This window comes from Arctopsyche grandis, chromosome 4 (assembly GCF_051622035.1).
Source record: "Arctopsyche grandis isolate Sample6627 chromosome 4, ASM5162203v2, whole genome shotgun sequence".
In the NCBI taxonomy this organism is placed as follows: Eukaryota; Metazoa; Arthropoda; class Insecta; order Trichoptera; family Hydropsychidae; genus Arctopsyche; species Arctopsyche grandis.
In genome coordinates, this window is record NC_135358.1 from 24,301,528 (window position 1) to 24,320,929 (window position 19,402).

The following is a 19,402-nucleotide window of genomic DNA, read 5'->3' on the forward strand; positions in this document are numbered from 1 at the left end:
TAAATATATATGTATATACACACGTACCAATGTCTGTGTGTATATGTGTGTACGTAGATGTATGTTTATGTGTGTGCATACGGACGCACTTAAATATTTTTAGATTTTAATTAGAATTAATTAGTCTAATGTCACAGAGAAACGTATATGTTATAAAAATTACGTGAAGATATATGTAGTTCTTTTTTGAAATAGCGAAAAAAACCTCGATATTTTACATAGCATCATCAATACTAAAACTTCTCATCTGAGTTTTTTTCTTTTTTGGTTTTATCATACATACATATATATTTATATTTATTGAAAAATAAATGTAAAATTTGTTACCGTTGTAATAATTTAATGTTATATATGCATTATTAAATAGTGAAGAGTTATTATATTAAAATTTTTGTGATATTCGGAGTTAAGAGTAGGATTACTCAGTTTCTTATTAAATGAGGACACTCCATTTCAATGCTACCTGAATAAAAATACCATATATTATGTACATATACACAAACGAAAACGTGTACACCTTGCATGCTAACGCAAAAATTTAGTAATATCTCCTCAACTGCATATTTTACATTATATTTATTTTATTTCCAATTGTAATTTTTCAATTGACGTTTCCTTTGACTTTTTCCATTTATACCTTCATTTGGGGTTTAGGCAAGTCTGAATTGTAGAGATTGCTGTTTAATGGAAAAAGTTAGATGAATGAAAGTGGTTATTGTCTTAGCCCTTGCAGTTGGTGAGGAATTACTTAATTAATACAAATATAATATGTACGCCTAGTAAAGTACAATATATTGCGAACTCTCTAATATTGTTGAAAGTTTTCAGGAAGTTTCTTTTTATGTTCGTTCAAACAGTCAATTTAGAATTTTTCGGGACAATTGAACTACTACGTAAAATTACACTATATCAGTTTAGTACACTGTAAAACTTTTGAAGTAGTGTTTTTTATTGATTTATAAAAGAATCTATTGTAAACAGTTTGGTAATCGGTGTAGGTGACAGTAGTGAAATACTATGGTAATTATGTATATTATAACAGATAGGTTATTTGGTATCTTTTTATTGAAAACTGCAGATATACAATACAATATTCATATATGTATGTAGTATTCAGTAATTAATTATTTAAAATTTTCAGTTATTTTATTTATATTATTATGTATTTTATAATTACTGTTACCTGCATTTTAAAGGCCGACTATTGAAACAGTGGTGGTTGGCTTTAGATGTGCCGTCACACAATTATTATGTATTGTGCGAGGTCGTATTCGCTCATTGTTGATGTGAACATTCCAGCAATTTACAAAAATAAATTGGTGATATATATATGAGGAGTTTATTTGACAGAAATTTTGTGAATGAATTAATTAATTGTTATATTTGTTCAGGTTCTAGCATGGAATAAAATACCTGGCTCATATAAGAAATGTTATTTATATCTTGCATACATATGTATAAAAAAATATACACATGTATGTGTATATATATATATATATATATATATATATATATATATATATATATATATATATATATATATATATATATATGTATATATATATATATATATATATATATATATATATATATATATATACAGTGGCGGACTGGGACTGAAATCAGTGCATGCCAGGAGTCAAAGGGGGCCCCACCTAGGGTTAAAATAATTTGTCCCCCCCCCCCATATAACAAAATTTTCTTCTTTCCATCACGCTAAAAATCAAGGGAAATTTTTTTTTTTTCAAAATTGGGAATAAACAAATTTAGGTACAAGAAAAATGGCAAAAGCAAAATAGATCCATAAATTATATTGTATATTTCGTTTTAACCCTTGTTCTAGGTAAATATAATGCATCATAAAAGAATGCGGCATAAAAGCGGCTTTTACTTTCGGTAGAAAACAATCAGGGACGTCATTTCAGCTTTTTCTTTGGGGGGCAGGGCAGGCAAAGATTGGTCAAATTGAATTTTTTTTCAAAAAATCTTTTTTATATCGGAATAAAAATGGAAAATATTCTTTACCTTATTGAGTTATAAAATATGAAAAAATAAGCTTATTTTTGAAAAAGTAATTATAAAATAATTTTATGTAAAAAGAGAAAAAAGCGCCGCAGGCGAAAATTTTTTTCCACAAATCTTTACATAGTCAACATTAATCGACCATCAAACTGATTCTCCAAAAAACTATCAATTAACTTAATTTCTACCGACTGTCTTGTCACTTTATCTATGTACATATGTACGTAATAACATTAGATAAAGTTTTGTTTTGTTTTTTTTCAAAGCACATAGCAGTGATTATTTTATTAGTTACCCAAAAGTAACATACATAAGAAATACACGTAGCATTCATAGATCCATAGTATCTCATTAATCATTAAATTCATAATATTTTCTAAATTCACACTATTCCTTAATTAAGGCGAGTGCCCCCCTATGGCCCCCCAAAATTACGTCCCTGAAAAAAATGCATAATATTTTCAATTAATGTTAATCGAAAATCGGGATTTTGGGGAGGGGGCCCCTATCCTATATTTCTATTTACATGGATGTGTCTAGATTAGGAATAGATTTTATATTCGGAAACTGTTTAAAATTGTGTATTTAAATCTTACTATATCATCGAAGTATAATCAAATGTTATTTTGAAAGTATGAAGTAAATTTAAATCGCTGGTTGATGATGAATCATCCTATCAAAATTGTTTTAAGCAATTCAGTTTATATTATTCACGAAAATTTGTTTATTCCCATTTTTATTTCAGTAGTTAGTTGTTACATAGGTATTGGTATATACATAATCTTGAGGTTGGAATAGGCCCGGCAAAAGGTCCCACGCAAATGTTGAAACTTACATTTCAAGCCTAATAAAAAAAGTTAACCGATCCTTGGGCTGTTAAAGCAGGTATTAGTTATTTGTGTATATCGTAAGAAATTTGTTTTGTTGAAATACCCAAACTTTAGGTCCTAAAGTTGCAATATCCTATACATTTTTACACACGTGAAATAGTTAAAAAGTTATTTAATTTTACTCAGGGCCCATATTTTCTAACAGATAGTGGGGCCCACATGCCATCGGGCATGTTCGCTTGTATGGCCAGTCCGCCACTGTATATATATATATATATATATATATATATATATATATATATATATATATATATATATATATATACACATACATATGTATATTGTCTGTAAAATTATATCTTAGAATGTAACAATTTAAAGATATTGAAATGTTAATGTTGTTATATTAAAAAAAAATGTTGTTAATAATATTTGAGAATCTTTATCGCGTAAACATAAACATCTTGACAATTTATATGTAAACATATTCACTTGTGGAAATTATTACTTATGGATTATTTGTGTGTATACGTATATATATTTTTTTCTGATTAAATATGATTATTTTATTTTTGTTGTTTTTTTTTATTATTTATTTGAATACACCTTTTTTTAAATGATGTATTTAATATTTTTTTTCCTAATTTGTATGAAGGGGTCAAAACTGCAAGCGATATTAAATTTGAATCAAAACCTTCATTCGTATTTCCACATGTGTGGCTAGAAATATGTTTATACGCAAATAATGACACAAAATGGTTGCAATTTCTCAAATGTACTTTAACTAAGTCGTAAAGGGTACGTTTGAATTCATTTGAATATGTATGTATGTACATTACAGCTAATACAAATTCTCATAATATGAATATTTCGATTGTTTACTTACATAAATGGACAAACGTTTTTGTAACCATTTTGCATTGTACAAACGACATGAGTTGCGCACAATAATATACATCATCACATGTACATTTTTATGTGTATGCATGTATGGGATTGTGTGTAACATTGATTATACTATACATAAGTATATACCTACTATACATGTAAACGAAAAAAAAGAAAAGTATATAAATATAATAAAACTTGATTATTTACTATTCTGTGATATTGTGGAATGTGTGGCATCATAGCTGGACTGTGTAGTGACCGTGTTCTGCCCGTCCTACCACACGTCACATTTATTATCTTCATGCGTCATTTTGCACATCACATATTCACGATTTCGATTCGTTTGATTTTCGTATTACATGAAAATGTTTCTCAAATATTATATACTGATAGTGTCGATTCAAGATACTTTGGCAAATTGTACAAAATATTTCGATTTATGTAGCATTTCTGCAACGTTATGAAGATGCAATTCCTTGTGTCAAAAATATAAGAGCACATTTTGAGAAACACGTTTGTGGAATTAAAATAAAACCAGTTGAATGTATTTTCCACCCATTAGTTCAATTGTACAATTTAAAAAATTTAACTGGTTAAAATAATACACATATGTAATTACATATGTTTTCTTATGCATGAAAATGTAAATATCTCATTTGTTAAATTATACTGGACACAAAATTATACATATATAAATAATATAACAAAATAAAAGTTATATTATACATATATTTTATTTTATAAAAAACTGAAATGTATGTATGTATAATAAATATATTAGGAATAAGAAAAACCACAAATTTTATGTATGTCAAATAAACAAAATATTGGTATTAAGTAACACTATTTATAATTGATTAATGTTATTATTTTTGTCTGTAGACATTAAACGAAATTCGCTGAATAGATGTACGTATAAACTGTTTGACTAGATGTTTTATAAAAATACATAGTAATTTTTTTAAATAGACGGCCTAGCCAGGGTCTTTCTGGGCACTTATATTAATTTTAAAATCTGTACATTTTCATCCATAAGAAAATATAATTTTTACAAATTGGTGTTTCACAACTTGTATGCATTATTTTTAACAATTCAAATTATAACTGAAATGGCAAATTATCTAATGTATTTTATTTTCAACATTTTCATTTTTGCTGAAGTACTTTTTGACTGCTTAAAACGTTTCTTATTAATCAATTTATTTTGTACATTTTCAACAAATACAAATTGTGTCATACCATACACGTACGTAGTACATAAATCGTTATTGCACATTTAGCCTTCTTTACGTTATAGAAGTTAAATAAACATGCATGAAATAAATATTTTCTGCAATTTATTTATAAAAAATCGAAATGTATGAGTACAATTTATTTATAAAAAATTGAAATGTATGAGAACAATGTATATAAATTCAATCTAAACCGATTCAAACAGAGAGAGAGAGAGAGAGAGAGAGAGTGCAATATATGTATACATACATACGGGCAAGATAACAATATTTTTCTTCTTATGTAGATATTTTTGCTGTCGTTCATTGTATGGGTGATTTATGAGCTTAGAGCCAATTATTATACCCGTAAATTATTTTTTTTTCGTTTTGTGATATATACGTATGTATGTGTATATAAAAAAATATTTTTATAAAATATAATTTCATTTTTAAATTGATCTACTTGTTGTATGTATGTATATATTGGATAAGAATATTGTGTACCATTGCTTCTCTCGATTCGTATATATATATATATATATATATATATATATATATATATATATATATATATATATATATATATACATATTATATATGAAGTGATTCTACATTATCACGTGTTTTATGAACTTTATTCACCATTTTAACTAGCTAAATTTAGTGATTAAAAATAATAAAAAAACTTAGTAAAACAAATTTGTGTAAAATCAATTTTCATACATATAAGGAAACTCTTTCAAACAATTACTTCTCTTTAGATAGAATGAAAAAAAAAATGATATAAAAAGAAAATAATGATATTTGTTAATTTTCACTTCCTCACATTGCATTAAAATTACATGTCAGTTGAACTGATAAATTGTAAAAAAATCGTCATAGAATACATGATTAATTTTCCATTTACCAGTTGTCGGTGTAAATAGTGTTAAGTTTTTCGCTATTAACGGTTAAATGGTGTCGGTATACTTTTTTCTTTGGTTCTAAACAGTTGCATGTTGTCGTTTTCTTTAATTTCATATGTTATTAAATAGTGTTCGATAAATGGAGACTACGGTGACAATCGATATCGTCCCATCGCTTGCAGCATTGGCACACAGAGATCGCGTGTTGTAAAATTAGCGTTTATTATATTATACGTATTTTAAAACGCTTTCACTATTTTATCGTTGCACTCTTTAAATAAAAATGACCACTGACAAGAAAGCCATGTGAAACGTAAAGGAGGTATGTAAAAAAACGGTACTTTTATGGAAGGTTGATATTGATTATGTGTAGACAATTTAGTTAGATGTGTAATATGGTTTTGGTGAAATGAAATTCACCTTAATTTGTGCCTTTTGTCATTGCATTTATATTATTCGGATATATTAAATTAGATACGATCTCTGTGTCGCTTTTGTTTACCCCTCGGTTCGTACTCTCCCAAAAATTAATATTTACGTTAATGTATACATTTTATTGTTGTGTTAACTGTTAAAACAAAATTTGTATTGAAATAAGTCGTGTTTTAGTTTTAATGAACTCCTATGTATATTTTATTTGTGTGTAATTAAAAAATTATGATATGCATGTATTGTTAATGGTGTGAAATGTTTTTAAGGATTTTTCTATATAAATTGAATAGTGACTATTCTGAATTCTTTTTTGCTTTTATCAGAATAAAAAAGTTACAAATTTCGGCTAAATGTAGTACGATTTCAATGTAGGAAGTAAATAATCTCTAATTGTGAGTCAATTTATTATTGAAATTGTCATTTTCATATCGGTTTGAAGTATGGAGATATGCTGAATCGTTCAATTAGAATGGAACATTAAAAATTTCCACTTCATTACATTATACATATGTATATCTTCCATATTTTAAAATTATTTTGGATGCAACTGTCCTGCTAATAAATGTTTACTATCTGGAGAAATATTTTGCTTTTCTTCTATTGCGACAATTATACTCAATACCCTCTTATTGTATATATTTATATGTTGATTGAACAGTTCGTGAAATAGTAAATGTTTCAATTGCAATAAATTTAATAATTGAAAAATAGCCTTTAGTTTGTGGAGTGTAATATTAAAATTTCCAATTATAAACAAGAGAGTCAAAATGAAACAATAATGTTTAAGTATATCATATTTAAAAATGCAATAGTAAATAATCAGCAATAATATTATATCTAGTCAGTTTGATTGAAAAGGAAGATTCAATAAATTTCCTTTTAGGTTTACTTCAGTAGCGTAAATTCTTTAATCGTTTTTGTAATCATCAGTTTTTGCATATTGTTTCCATTCAACTAAAATTATTTATGCATGTGATAGGTTCATACATGTATTTTGTGACATTTGTTCATTAAGACCACTTGGCATTCAGTTCATTAAGACCAATGACTTGGCATTGTCTATACTATGTTAACCATGAAATAAATCCTTATTAAATGAATTCGACTTTTTTCCTTATAGTACCTACCCTCTTAGAGCTGGCTTTTCGGGATTTTATCCTGGGTCCTGTGCTTTGAAATAGTGTCATACAAAAATAAGATTTTGAATATTCAGCTTGTATTCTCTATGCCAGTATGTAAATAAAACGGTAATGTGAAAATATCATTAATATGGCTTAACTATTTTTATCAAACTCTTAATTGTTGCATAAAGTTTTATGCAAAGCACTTGTTTCGTGAAATTTTCAGTTTGTTAATTTTGTTAGAATAATAAAGATATATAATGCTTACTCCGAAACTATTGATTTTAAGACTTTCTAAGAAACTATGATTTGATTTAAATTGAATTCTATTTTTCAAAGTATTTGATATCTATAATCAGATAATTCCTTTGATTTTTGAACATGAATTACACAAATTATTATAATTACACAAAGGCTGCAGTATTCAAAGAGATTTACAGTATTCCTGTTTTTTAACACCACTATCTATCGAAAATTTGAAGGAGCATTTTAGGAAGTTAAACATCAAGTTTCGCTTTCGCCAATTTAATTTTTTATTTGCCATAAGGGGTTAATTGCCTTTTCCCCGAGGCCTTGTGGAGCCCCCGGTCGGCTCTGCTCACACTTCTTCTTTATTGTGTAAATATCTGTAATTTTTGGAATAAAAAAAAGTGTAAGTTGTGACGTATTGAATGTTGGATAATTAAATTAAACAATGTTGGATAATTAAATTATCAAATTTTTGTATGAAATAATAGAAAATACTGTTTTATTGGCAATATTTTTTTTAAAGGCATCATTTTGGTTAACAATAAATGCAAAAAAGAAAATGTCCTAATGGAAGATCAATAGAAATAATACTCAGAGTGGTACATTAATACTTGACTGACTATTTGTTTTGGTGTGTCAAATTTTAATAAAAGTTCATTTTAATATTTACTTTGGATTGGTCTGTTTTTGGCACTCGTTTAGTAAAAATTTGAACTTTGGTAGATTAAATTACATATTAAGTAAGACAAAAATATCATAGTAAGTACAATAAAAGGCACGCAAAATTATTCAAATGCATATGTATGTTTGCAGGTTGATTTAAAACGCTGAGCATTGATTTAAAAAATGTGCCATAAAATGTGTGATTCTCAATACACAATAATTTCATTGTGAAAAAGTCAATAGATTCAGGCTTTTAGAATTATAAAAATATATTATATATTATATACATTAAAATAACAAAAATAATTTCAATTAAATAATATCAGCGTATAGATAATATTGTCATTATTAGTTTAAAATACAAAATTGACACAGATCAACAGGGAATACAATCAACTTCGAGCGACTAAGACTAGGTTCTAAATCTATATTTCAAAATTCATAATACTCTCTGTTGATCATCTTCACTAAAAACTCAAATGTGAGTTTAATACCGAAAGCAAAATTCCAGTGCGATAAAAACTATTTAAAATTAAAAACTAACAACAGTCGTAAATTAAATTACATACAAAAGATTTCAGTTCAACAGTTCAAGCTCAGGATTATAAACTTCGTAATTGAAATCATTAAAGTAAAGAAAACTCAACAAGTCTGGCATCGGATTACTGGCGAGAGATTCTAGAGTAGCATAAATTTCTGAGAAAGTCGGTCTCTCGTCAAGATCCAATTGCCAGCAATGCAGGGACATTTGATAGAGTTCGTCATCTACGTATAGCAGCTGAGCTGGACGCATACCCTTTATAACTCTGATTGGTACATCTCTGTTAGCGACGTGACCATATAATGTTCCACCTAATGATAGTATCTCCCAGAGCAAGCATCCAAATGACCAAACATCACTCTTCATGACGTAAATATTCTGCTTGAACATTTCTTGTGCCGTCCATCTCGCATAGTCAGGCTTTTCATTATTGGGCGAAATGTGGCTTAGACCGAATCCACTGATCTTCGGCGTCATCCCATCACCCATAACAATATTACGACAGCACAATTTCTTATGTAAAATTTTTTTGCTGCATAAATATTCCATACCTTTGGCAATAGCTACAGCTATTTGTAATATTTTATTCTCATTAATGAGACTGAATTTGTTAGTTTGAAAATCTCGGTGCCTGGACGATAATAGTAATTCTTTAAGTGTATGTCTCGTATCTTCCAATACGACATAGAGTGTATCAGGCAATTCGCATATTCCTATAAGCGCTATTATGTTTTCATGTCCGTTTGATTTAATAAGCATATCTAATTCACCCAACATTGTCTTCTTGTCCGGCTTAGTCAAATCTCCATCGTTTACAGTCTGAACCAAAGAAGGTTTAAGCATACCTTGATGTTGTACACGTCCTCGGACAAACTGTCCAAAGTTTCCAACACCGACTACAGAAGTATTATCGACTTCTAAGAAATTCCTCGGAATATTCCATAGCTGTCGTTTTAAATTAACGTAGTGATCTACACGTTCTTCTTCATCCGGAATAAATCCAGTGTTTTCGATTTCGATACAGGGTCCACTGAGAGCCATAGATTGTGTCAAACGTTGCCTACGATTAAGACCGACTCTTCGACGTAATACAATAACGGCTCCAATCCCGATAATCAACAGGACAAAGCCGATAGCGACAGCCACACCCAAAGCCATAACCGGTCCGGGGGTTGGCTCATCTTCGGAAACATTCAAAATCATAACGTCACCCGTATGAGCGTACCGCACTTTTGTCACACCTTTTTTGCTACTAACGACGCCAATCGAAATCCCAATATCTTTCGATTGTGGCAATGGTGCGTTGAAATATCCATTATATGTTTTTTTATCACCAACGATGAAGTCATGCTGAACTTCGTACGGATCTAATTCAGCCGTTATATAGTAAGGAATACCATCCTTACTAGCTTCATAGTATGGATTTAAATAATCTGGAAGGAAACCTTGTTGATATTCTTCGTTGATTACAACGACTCTGTAATTAGAAACAGGACCGTTATAGTTAATGGCCTTTGGAATTCGTATCACCATGCGATCTGAGTGTTTTTCGACGACGGTAGCCTGAGGCGGAGACGGATCTGGTTCTCCGATGATCGTTTCCACTTCGGCATGAGTCTCAGCACCAGAGCCTTGTGAAGATAGCGCACATATTGTCAAGTTATAAACGGTGCCAGGATGTAAGTTTGTCAGACGAGTATCGAATGTATTGTTAGAGAAGATCCAATCTAACGGTTTCAAAACGTCATTAGAGTATGTGAATACAATTTCACTGTGTATTTTATAGCCCGTTAATGAGGTGTAGGCGTCAGGTTTTTGCCACCATACGTGTATTGACGTTTCGGTCAGGTTTGTGATGCTGATGTTAGTGGGCGGTCCGGGTACTAGGACTCCAGTGCGATAGACGCTGAAAGCTTGCGGGCCACCACAAGGATCCGAGCCTCCGCAGAACGATGAGCAAGATTCATCTCCTATAGGAGGAAGAGGAGGTGAACTGCTACACCGACATGCAGTTCCATTGGTAAGCAAAGCAAGTCCGTACCAAAGTTGAGTACATGATATGATGCAAGTGCGGACGGAAGCTCCAGCTCCAGGTAGTTCGATTCCCACTGGCGTGTCTGGACTTACGGTGAAGCATCCGAGAAGGTCCAGGTTTGTGGCGGTGGCTCTGACCACACCGGCTCCGGCCAATACAGAGTATATATGTAAAAGTAGGAGTGGGAGTTTCATGGTGAGAGGGTGTCGTGGAGCGTCAGCCCCAGTCGGGGGGCGCAGACCCAATTCTCACCGGTATTATTACTCATGCGTAAACAGCGGACAACAGTCACACTGACACAATTACTACTACCAGTTGCCACTCCTACTCAACAGTGAGCTCACGCTTGACTGATTTGAGCAAAGCGTCGGTTGCACAATCCTACTATTTTGACTACATATTGTGCAATATCACAACGGCTTTTCTTCTCACTTCAGAATTGGCGATTTCAGTGACATGATAATATAGCGATTTCCTCGACTATATCTATATAGTATATGAAATTAATACAGTAGTCCCTCGTTTTCTTCGGGGGGTTTTGTGTTGACCAGTTTTCTCGTGACCAGTTTCAGCGTGTGACCAGTTTTCTCGTGACCAGTTTTAGCGTGTGACTAGTTTTCTCGTGACCAGTTTTAGCGTGTGACTAGTTTTCTCGTGACCAGTTTTAGCGTGTGACTAGTTTTCTCGTGACCAGTTTTAGCGTGTGACTAGTTTTCTCGTGACCAGTTTTAGCGTGACGGATGATCACGAGTGACCGATCTAGAGCGACCAGTTGTCCTGTGACAGGTTCACATTTGACTAGTAATCACCGAACCGTCTACCTCACGGGCCGGAATGTGAAATGCCGGAAAACGCAAATATCGGAAGGCAAAGATCGAAAATCGAAAGATAAAAAAGAGGGTGCATGGTAAACGGTACATACTCACTTAATTTGCGCGAGCAGGATACAACAGGAACAAGAGGAACAGGCTTTTCCTCCCGTATTAATGTGCGCGCGCAGAATACGGGAGGAAAAGCCTGTTCCTCTTGTTCCTGTTGTATCCTGCTCGCGCAAATTAAGTGAGTATGTACCGTTTACCATGCACCCTTTTTTTTGATCTTTCGACTTAAGATCTTTCGATTTTCGATCTTTGCATTCCGATATTTGCGTTTTCCGGCATTTCACATTCCGGCCCGTCACGGAGACCGCATTCGGGTATGCATTTGGACCGAAGGTTGACATAAAAAACCTATCTGGATAAAATATAAATAACAAAATTTTAAGTTCGGGAAGCACCACTGGATAATCAGATATAACCATAGAAGTAGGATGCATAGAATCGCTCTCAGCCTCCAAAAAATGTTGCTACAAAAACTCTGCGCGGCAGAGTTTGTTCATTGTTTGTTAAACTTCGTCTCTCTCTTCTGACTTTCCGTCTCTCTCTTCAATGACTCGTTTTTAGACAATACTTTTGTTAACAATGACCATTCTATGCATTCTACTGCTATGGATATGACTCACCATTGGCGCCGTCCACACACACGATATCTACATATCCAGTTCCCATATTGCAACCTGTGGTTGCTATTTAGGAACTGGTTATGGAAAATTGACCAAGGAGAACAAACTTTTAGTATAAAAAGCTATCTGCTAACTAATAAAACTACAAAGAGGCTCAAGCGAAGAGACCCCTGGATCTGGTGAAGTGCCAACCACAAGCCAAGAGGAAAGAGAACAAACGTGATAAATGTTCTAAAAAGGACAGAAGTATCATAAAACAAGATGAATTGCGGAAACAAACAAAGCAATTTGAATATAAACGTTTTGATTCACTAATTTAACAAATAAAAGCAAATTACCTTAGATATCATTACGCTACGAAGTTGTTTTTTGAAGATAATGTCTGATTGTAGATCTGTATGCACTTTTGGAAAATTTTCACACATTTTCATTTGTGGTGGCAACATTTTTATGAGAGTAGGTGTGGCCACACTAGCTGTCATTTGCTGTGGAGAGTTGGAAGTAGGTGTGTGGTGTTGATTCATCTTTGAGGCTTGAAAATGTCACGTGTGTTGGTCGGTGTCAAACGAGTCATTGATTATGCAGTCAAGGTATATATTTACACCTTTCAAATTATATATTAAATTACGATTTTCACTCACATTTCTTCAGATATTACGTCTGGGTTCAAAGGTTGTTACCATTGTTTGCTTCAGTTTTTATGTAACAATTTAATATTTTGATTGCTTCGATTCATGTTGTGCAACCAATCTGTAATAATTACAATTGAAGCCACTTGGTCGATCGTTTTAAATTTGTTTAAGTTCCCATTAATTGAATATGTAATAGTTTTTGTATATATTCCGGCCACTGGAATAATTAGTTTTACTTCATTTAATATTAGGTCATACTATGACCTTTTAAATTACATTACATTATTTATTTTATATTATATTACTATATACATTGTTTTTGTTTAAGGTCCGTGTTAAGCCAGATAAGACTGGCGTTGTCACCGATGGAGTTAAACATTCCATGAATCCTTTCGATGAAATCGCCATAGAAGAAGCGATACGCATGAAGGAAAAGAAGTTAGTGTCTGAGATAATTGCAGTTTCGTGCGGTCCAGCCCAAGCTCAGGTAAAAATTGTCGTAAGGTTTTGTTATAGAAATGCAAAATTTAACTATGTAGTATTTAATATATGAAATAAATAATAAACTAACAGATATACCTGGCGTTGATCTAGTTTATAGTAATTTTGGGTGTTTAAAGGTGGAAAAGCTCTTGTTTCTTTAATAACTTTCCATGATCGTGATGAATCCATCGATACATATAGTTGTTTTGATTAACATGTAAATACATTTATAAAAAGTTTATATTTATAAGATAGATCTAACAGATTGTAATGACCTCAATTATTACATAGCTTGTATGCTGGTGTAATTTATGAAATGTTAGTCTGTAATATTAACATGATAAGAATAATTGTATATATGTACATATGTATAGTTTCTTTGATAAGCGATATCTGTTGAACTTTTTTTATAATTTGACTTTTTTTTATTATTTGTGAGATATACGCATAATACATACAAATGAGTGATATAAAAAACATTATATTTATTAACCCTTTTGATAATTTAAGGACACCATTCGAACAGCTTTGGCAATGGGAGCTGATAAAGGCATTCACGTAGAGATTTCGGGAAGCGATTATGATACTTTACAACCTATTCATGTCTCTAAAATACTTGCTAAGCTCGCTCAAGATGAAAAAGCCGATTTGGTAATCGTCGGCAAGCAGGTAATTTGATTATTATTCACGGATTGTTGTTTGTTGTAAATGGTATGTTTTAACCATTCTTTTCTGTATAGGCTATTGACGATGACTCCAACCAAACTGCACAAATGACCGCAGCTTTATTGGATTGGCCCCAAGCTACTTTTGCATCAAAAGTAAATATTTGTTCTATTAAAAGTTTAACAAATTATTATGATATAAATATTTGTAATAATAAATACTTTGTAGGTAGACAAAACTGATAGTGGATTAACGGTCACTAGAGAAATCGACGGCGGACTTGAAACAATTAAATGTAAAATGCCTGCTGTTATCAGTGCAGATTTGCGGTTGAATGAGCCAAGATATGCCACTCTTCCCAACATTATGGTATTTTTAATACTTAAATGTTAATATGATGTATGGTTTATAATGGATTTTAATAAAATATTTTTATCGAACAGAAAGCTAAGAAAAAACCTATCAAGAAAATCACAGCCAAGGATCTAGGAGTAGATACTACTGCTCGTATAAGAGTTGTTTCTGTAGAAGAACCACCAGTAAGACAAGCAGGATCGATTGTTCCTGATGTGGATACCCTCATCGCTAAGTTGAAAGAAGGAGGTCATGTGTAAATTTTTTAGTGTAAAATTTGCAGAGATTATAATTCAATAATTAAAAAGTTTAACATAATGTACATTGGAATATTTTGCAGTGTATGCATGTACATATAAAATTTATTTTGGTTACTAAATGTTGATTTAATATTTTTTACATTGTTTTTATTTCGTTATTTATCTGAACTGTATCTGCCCTTATAGTATAAATGTAAATATCAAATACATTGTTTTGTGGTTATGTACTGAATAATAAGAAAAGTTAAAGAATTATTCTTTGTGTTTGTGATAGTCGGGAACATTATGTTATAGATATGATAAAACAAATGTTCAGTACAAATTAAAATTTATTACAATAAATATTATAAAACAAAAAATCGCTTCAAAAAGATCAATGGAAACAATAACTTATTAATAATTTAGGATATTTGCGTGATTATTTTAAATGTTTAGTACCCATATGTATGTATGTACATACATTATATAAATGTTTTCACCATAATTTAATTTTAAAGTGACCCATACAGCTATATAAATGGTTTCCGTAACTTAATAGTTATTTTGAGGCTTACATTGTAAATATTTAATAAAAAAATCTTAAACCATAAGTAATTATTTGATACATTGCAAAGAAAAAAATGAATCGAATATGAATAATTACTAAATTTAAAATTGATCTTTAATGCAATAAAAAAAGGAAGCATCAGAATGAATATAAAGACGCATCATACATAGGTTACAATAATGATGAAATATTTTCAATATACTTTTTAAAATTAAGCACGAGGTTGATACCAAATAATCCTTCCGCTGAGACATCCAGTAGCCAACATGAAATGTCTGGGACTAAATTTGGCAGTTACAACATAATCGTCGTGGTAAATACTTTTCCATAATTCCGTTAGTGCTACTGGATTGTTGGTTTTTGGAACGCATGTTGGCAACTCTGAACAATTATCTGTGAAACTCAACAATCGTACTCCGTAACCGTATGGCGAGCAAACGAGACGACCATCAGCCGAGAAACATAATTCCTGAAATAAATCGCCAAGTACAAGGTATATTACAGTTATTGTTTTGATATGCAATACCTAGTATATTGGATTACTACCTTTATGAAACCTTTTCCAACGTTAGGTTCTTGAATATAATACAGCAATCTTTTTTTGTTTTGTAAAACATTTCGTCTGGTTTTAACTTGGTTATTTTCGCTTGGAATGCCGTCATATTCGACCACGAGAGAATTGTCGTTGGACGAATTAGATGAACTGGATGAACTGCGAGAAGGTTGTGCAACCCTGGAAAAGATTTTTTTTTTTTGTACACTTCAATAACAATTATAAACAAGTGAATCGATTTTAAGAGTCAATACAAAAATAATTTGAGAATTTGGTGATAGATAAATTTTTTATTTAAATCGTTTGAAATTTGACCACAAATAAATTAAGTTGAATCCAGGTAAATGTTTGTTTCAGTTACCTATCGCGATTCGACAGGAAAGGTGGAACGTTTGATAAAGAATCATTGTCTAATGGTATACTAATACCGGAACTGATTCCCGTGATATGTTGCATATTGAAACCTCTATTCGTTTCACCTCTATAATTAAAAAAAAATGGGAGATATATCAAACACACATTTTAGATTGAAATATTGATTAAAATTTTCATGAAAAATTACCTGAATGATAAATCTAACCGGACTCTTTGCTGCCTTACAGATAACAAGGCTTCCCATACGTCATTTTGACTTACCACAGATGATGCCTGAAATACATAGTTAACATAGTTTTTAATCTTAATTTTCTGTGTACACAACAGATTAATCAATAAATTACATACCCTTCGACTAGTATTAGATGAAGGCGAATTTCTAGTGTTGACATTTCTTCTAGGACGAATCGGCCTAGCAGGTAATTGCCTAGTATTAGTTTGTCCTGAAGTGTTCTGAGCTGCAGCTCTCCCCCTGGCAGCTGCTCGTGTAGTTCTACGAGTAATTCTACTTGATGTACGGACTACTACTTCTTCTGATTCGTTGTCTGAATTATCACCCTCTTGTATGTCGTGAATACATGTCCACTATGAAGCATATTAATAAACCATTAATTTAAATCAATGCTAATAAGAGTATTTAAATTTATTCTAATCATTAGTTATGTATTTATTATTAATCTATACCTCAGATTTATCACCTTGGCTAATATTTCGACTCAGTGCACACCATCCTTGTGGATGGATCTTAAAAAATAACACTTTTTTAAAAAAATATACATAAAAATGTCTTATTATATACAGAAGATAAATTTGAGTTTACATACCTGTAGAGAACTAACAACTTGTGCATCATTATTTTTCGGAAAATCGCTGATGAATTCAACTCTGTTTCTTTTCCTATTTGAATCAAACAAATGGTCATACATTGCAGCTATTGGAAGATGTTGCTTTGTCATTTGCATTAGTCGATACATATTAGGCTAAATGAAAAATACATCGTATCATTATACATATGTACATAAATGATCTATGCATACACGTTTCAATATATGCACAAGTGCTATTTACTTTAAATCCATGCAAATCTTGAGCCATAGTCGACAGATTTAATTTGTGAATTATTATTATGAGTCCACCGGTAGTACACATTACGAGTTGGCTAGCATCGGGAGATATACGACACCTCATCAATCCTGGTGCATGAAACACTCTTTGGTAAACGAAGCCCCATTCTGTGTACGAGTTGATGTCCCACGTGTAAATACTACCATCAAGCCCAGACGTAACGAGTAATTTATCTTTAACTGAGTATTCTATATTTTTCACCCAATTTGAATGACCTTGTAGAGTTCGTATTGGGCCTTGTAAATTTCGTGCGTCCCAAAGGGCAACTGTTGTATCGTCCGAGCATGTTGCGAATGTTCTCGTGTCTAAAAATCTAGTACAAAACAATTTTTTTTATCTGAATAATATTTGTTTTATTATGGTGTAATATGAAATACTCACTTTACATAGTTAACACAATCCGAATGAGCATTGTTAACATAATAAACTTTTTTGTATGTTAATGGATCTATAGTAAGTATGGAATTTTTTTCACATGCTGCTACTAAGAGAGACCTAAATTTGAGATTTGAAATGATTTTTTTGCCCAAGGTATAACATAAACAATATATAAATTAATCTCATTAAAAAATTACCCATCCGGAGAGAATTCCAGATTGAAAACACCACCATGCATGAGTCCGTCCGAATCTTTCAAAGCATCCCACTGTGCACACAGGCTCATAGAAGAATATAGACTCTTTGCGAAAGTGTCTCCAGCTCCAATTGGCGGAGCGAATCCGAGTTCGCGTTGATAAGCCCATAGGGCATTATAAGCGCCATAGTCCTTGGCTAACAGTCTCATATTGGTTTTTTCGTTCACATGCAGTCGTATCTGCTACGTATGTTGATTCTGGTAATGCACATTTTTTTTATATTCAGATGACAAAATAAATTTGTACAAATGTAATTGGCATATAGAACAATATAAAGGAGATAAATAAATTACAAACTCATCCAAATGCGAATTGCAGATCTCAATAAACGATAACAACAATAACGTGAAATATACGAGCGTACGTAAATGTCAAAAACAATGTTGCTAGTGTCATATCCAAACTGCTGCCAACATAGGATTAATTTTTATTACTGATCTGTTTTAAATAAACTTGAAATAGGACAACGATTGCACAAGAACATCATTTGGGTAGAGGGGGGGAGGGGGGCATTTTTCCCCCTTAGATTTGACCAGGTCAGGAACATGCATGTCATTTGATGAAATACTGTGAATCCTAATTAAATCGATTATTCGTTACTAAAAGGGTGAACGGACTACTAGTCATATGTGAACCAGTCACAGGACAACCGGTCGCTGTAGATCGGTTACACGTGATCATCCGTCCCACTAAAACTGGTCACGCGAAAACTGGTCACACCCTAAAATCGGTCACGAGAAAACTGGTTAACCGATTTTAGGGTGTGACCAGTTTACTTGTGACCAGTTTTCTCGTGACCAGTTTTAGTGTGACGGGTGATCTCGTGTGACCGATCTAGAGCGACCGGTTGTCCTGTGACCGGTTCACATTTGACTAGTAATCACTGAACCACTAAGAGCTTAGCCCAGGAGAAGCTGTAACAACGCCCTCACGTTTTATGCCGGTCTCCCTGTTGGCGCATGCACACTTTATCTCAGTAACTAGTTAGCTTCTAAGTCAGAAGGTCGATATTGCATAGATATTGTGGAGATCTTGTCGTCACTAACTGAGGGGTGCGGGGGGTTTAACTAGCGGGGAAGTTGGGAAAAAAAACGACGACCGCTGCGTCGTAGGGAAAAAACCAATTTTTTTCCCAACTTCCCCGCTAGTTAAACCCCCCGCACCCCTCAATTAATGAAGACAATATCTCAGACCAAAAGCAGGCGTCAGGGCCCATCTATGTATTATATATCTATGGTAACAACTTCAAAATGTTGATCAGACGCTTCTTCCAAAAAATTAAAAATTGACCAACTTTTACCCCTCGAAAAAAGTTAAAATGAGGTCCCTGCGATTGCATCGAATAAAAATTGATGATAAAATATTATA

General features: G+C 32.1%; 3 protein-coding genes across 6 annotated transcripts; 1 reads left to right on the top strand and 2 right to left on the bottom strand.

Moving 5' to 3' along the window:
- Nucleotides 1–8,843: 8,843 nt before the first annotated feature.
- Nucleotides 8,844–11,235, bottom strand: Wsck (tyrosine-protein kinase Wsck). The gene has a single exon (XM_077429570.1). The coding sequence runs from the start codon at nt 11,095–11,097 to the stop codon at nt 8,905–8,907; it is 2,193 nt and encodes a 730-aa protein (XP_077285696.1). The 5' UTR covers nt 11,098–11,235; the 3' UTR covers nt 8,844–8,904.
- Nucleotides 11,236–12,517: 1,282 nt separating this feature from the next.
- Etfb (Electron transfer flavoprotein beta subunit) lies at nt 12,518–15,204 on the top strand. The gene is made up of 6 exons (XM_077429590.1): nt 12,518–12,994; nt 13,365–13,523; nt 14,030–14,188; nt 14,260–14,340; nt 14,414–14,554; nt 14,629–15,204. The coding sequence occupies exons 1-6, from the start codon at nt 12,944–12,946 to the stop codon at nt 14,797–14,799; spliced, it is 762 nt and encodes a 253-aa protein (XP_077285716.1). The 5' UTR covers nt 12,518–12,943; the 3' UTR covers nt 14,800–15,204.
- Nucleotides 14,953–18,681, bottom strand: LOC143910929 (DDB1- and CUL4-associated factor 10 homolog). 4 transcript variants are annotated; one of them, XM_077429572.1, is made up of 11 exons: nt 18,328–18,681; nt 17,975–18,231; nt 17,781–17,894; nt 17,343–17,712; nt 17,099–17,254; nt 16,959–17,018; nt 16,623–16,859; nt 16,462–16,547; nt 16,261–16,380; nt 15,893–16,079; nt 14,953–15,815 (listed from the first exon to the last, which is right to left on the bottom strand). In XM_077429572.1, the coding sequence occupies exons 2-11, from the start codon at nt 18,181–18,183 to the stop codon at nt 15,558–15,560; spliced, it is 1,797 nt and encodes a 598-aa protein (XP_077285698.1). In that variant the 5' UTR covers nt 18,184–18,231; nt 18,328–18,681; the 3' UTR covers nt 14,953–15,557. The 4 variants fall into 4 exon arrangements, with proteins under 4 accessions (XP_077285698.1, XP_077285701.1, XP_077285699.1 ...); XM_077429575.1 differs by having other exon boundaries at nt 15,113–15,815; nt 16,328–16,380; XM_077429571.1 differs by having other exon boundaries at nt 15,115–15,815; nt 15,890–16,079.
- Nucleotides 18,682–19,402: the final 721 nt, after the last annotated feature.

Coding starts and splice junctions, on each gene's coding strand:
- Wsck (XM_077429570.1), bottom strand. CDS start 11,097: ATGAAACTCCCACTCCTACTTTTACATATATACTCTGTATTGGCCGGA.
- LOC143910929 (XM_077429571.1), bottom strand. CDS start 18,183: ATGAGACTGTTAGCCAAGGACTATGGCGCTTATAATGCCCTATGGGCT. Junction 17,019..17,098: donor AAGTTGTTAGTTCTCTACAG/GTATGTAAACTC, acceptor TTATTTTTTAAG/ATCCATCCACAAGGATGGTG. Junction 15,816..15,889: donor GAAAAGGTTTCATAAAGGTA/GTAATCCAATAT, acceptor GATTTATTTCAG/GAATTATGTTTCTCGGCTGA.
- Etfb (XM_077429590.1), top strand. CDS start 12,944: ATGTCACGTGTGTTGGTCGGTGTCAAACGAGTCATTGATTATGCAGTC. Junction 13,524..14,029: donor GCGGTCCAGCCCAAGCTCAG/GTAAAAATTGTC, acceptor TGATAATTTAAG/GACACCATTCGAACAGCTTT. Junction 14,189..14,259: donor TGGTAATCGTCGGCAAGCAG/GTAATTTGATTA, acceptor TTTTCTGTATAG/GCTATTGACGATGACTCCAA.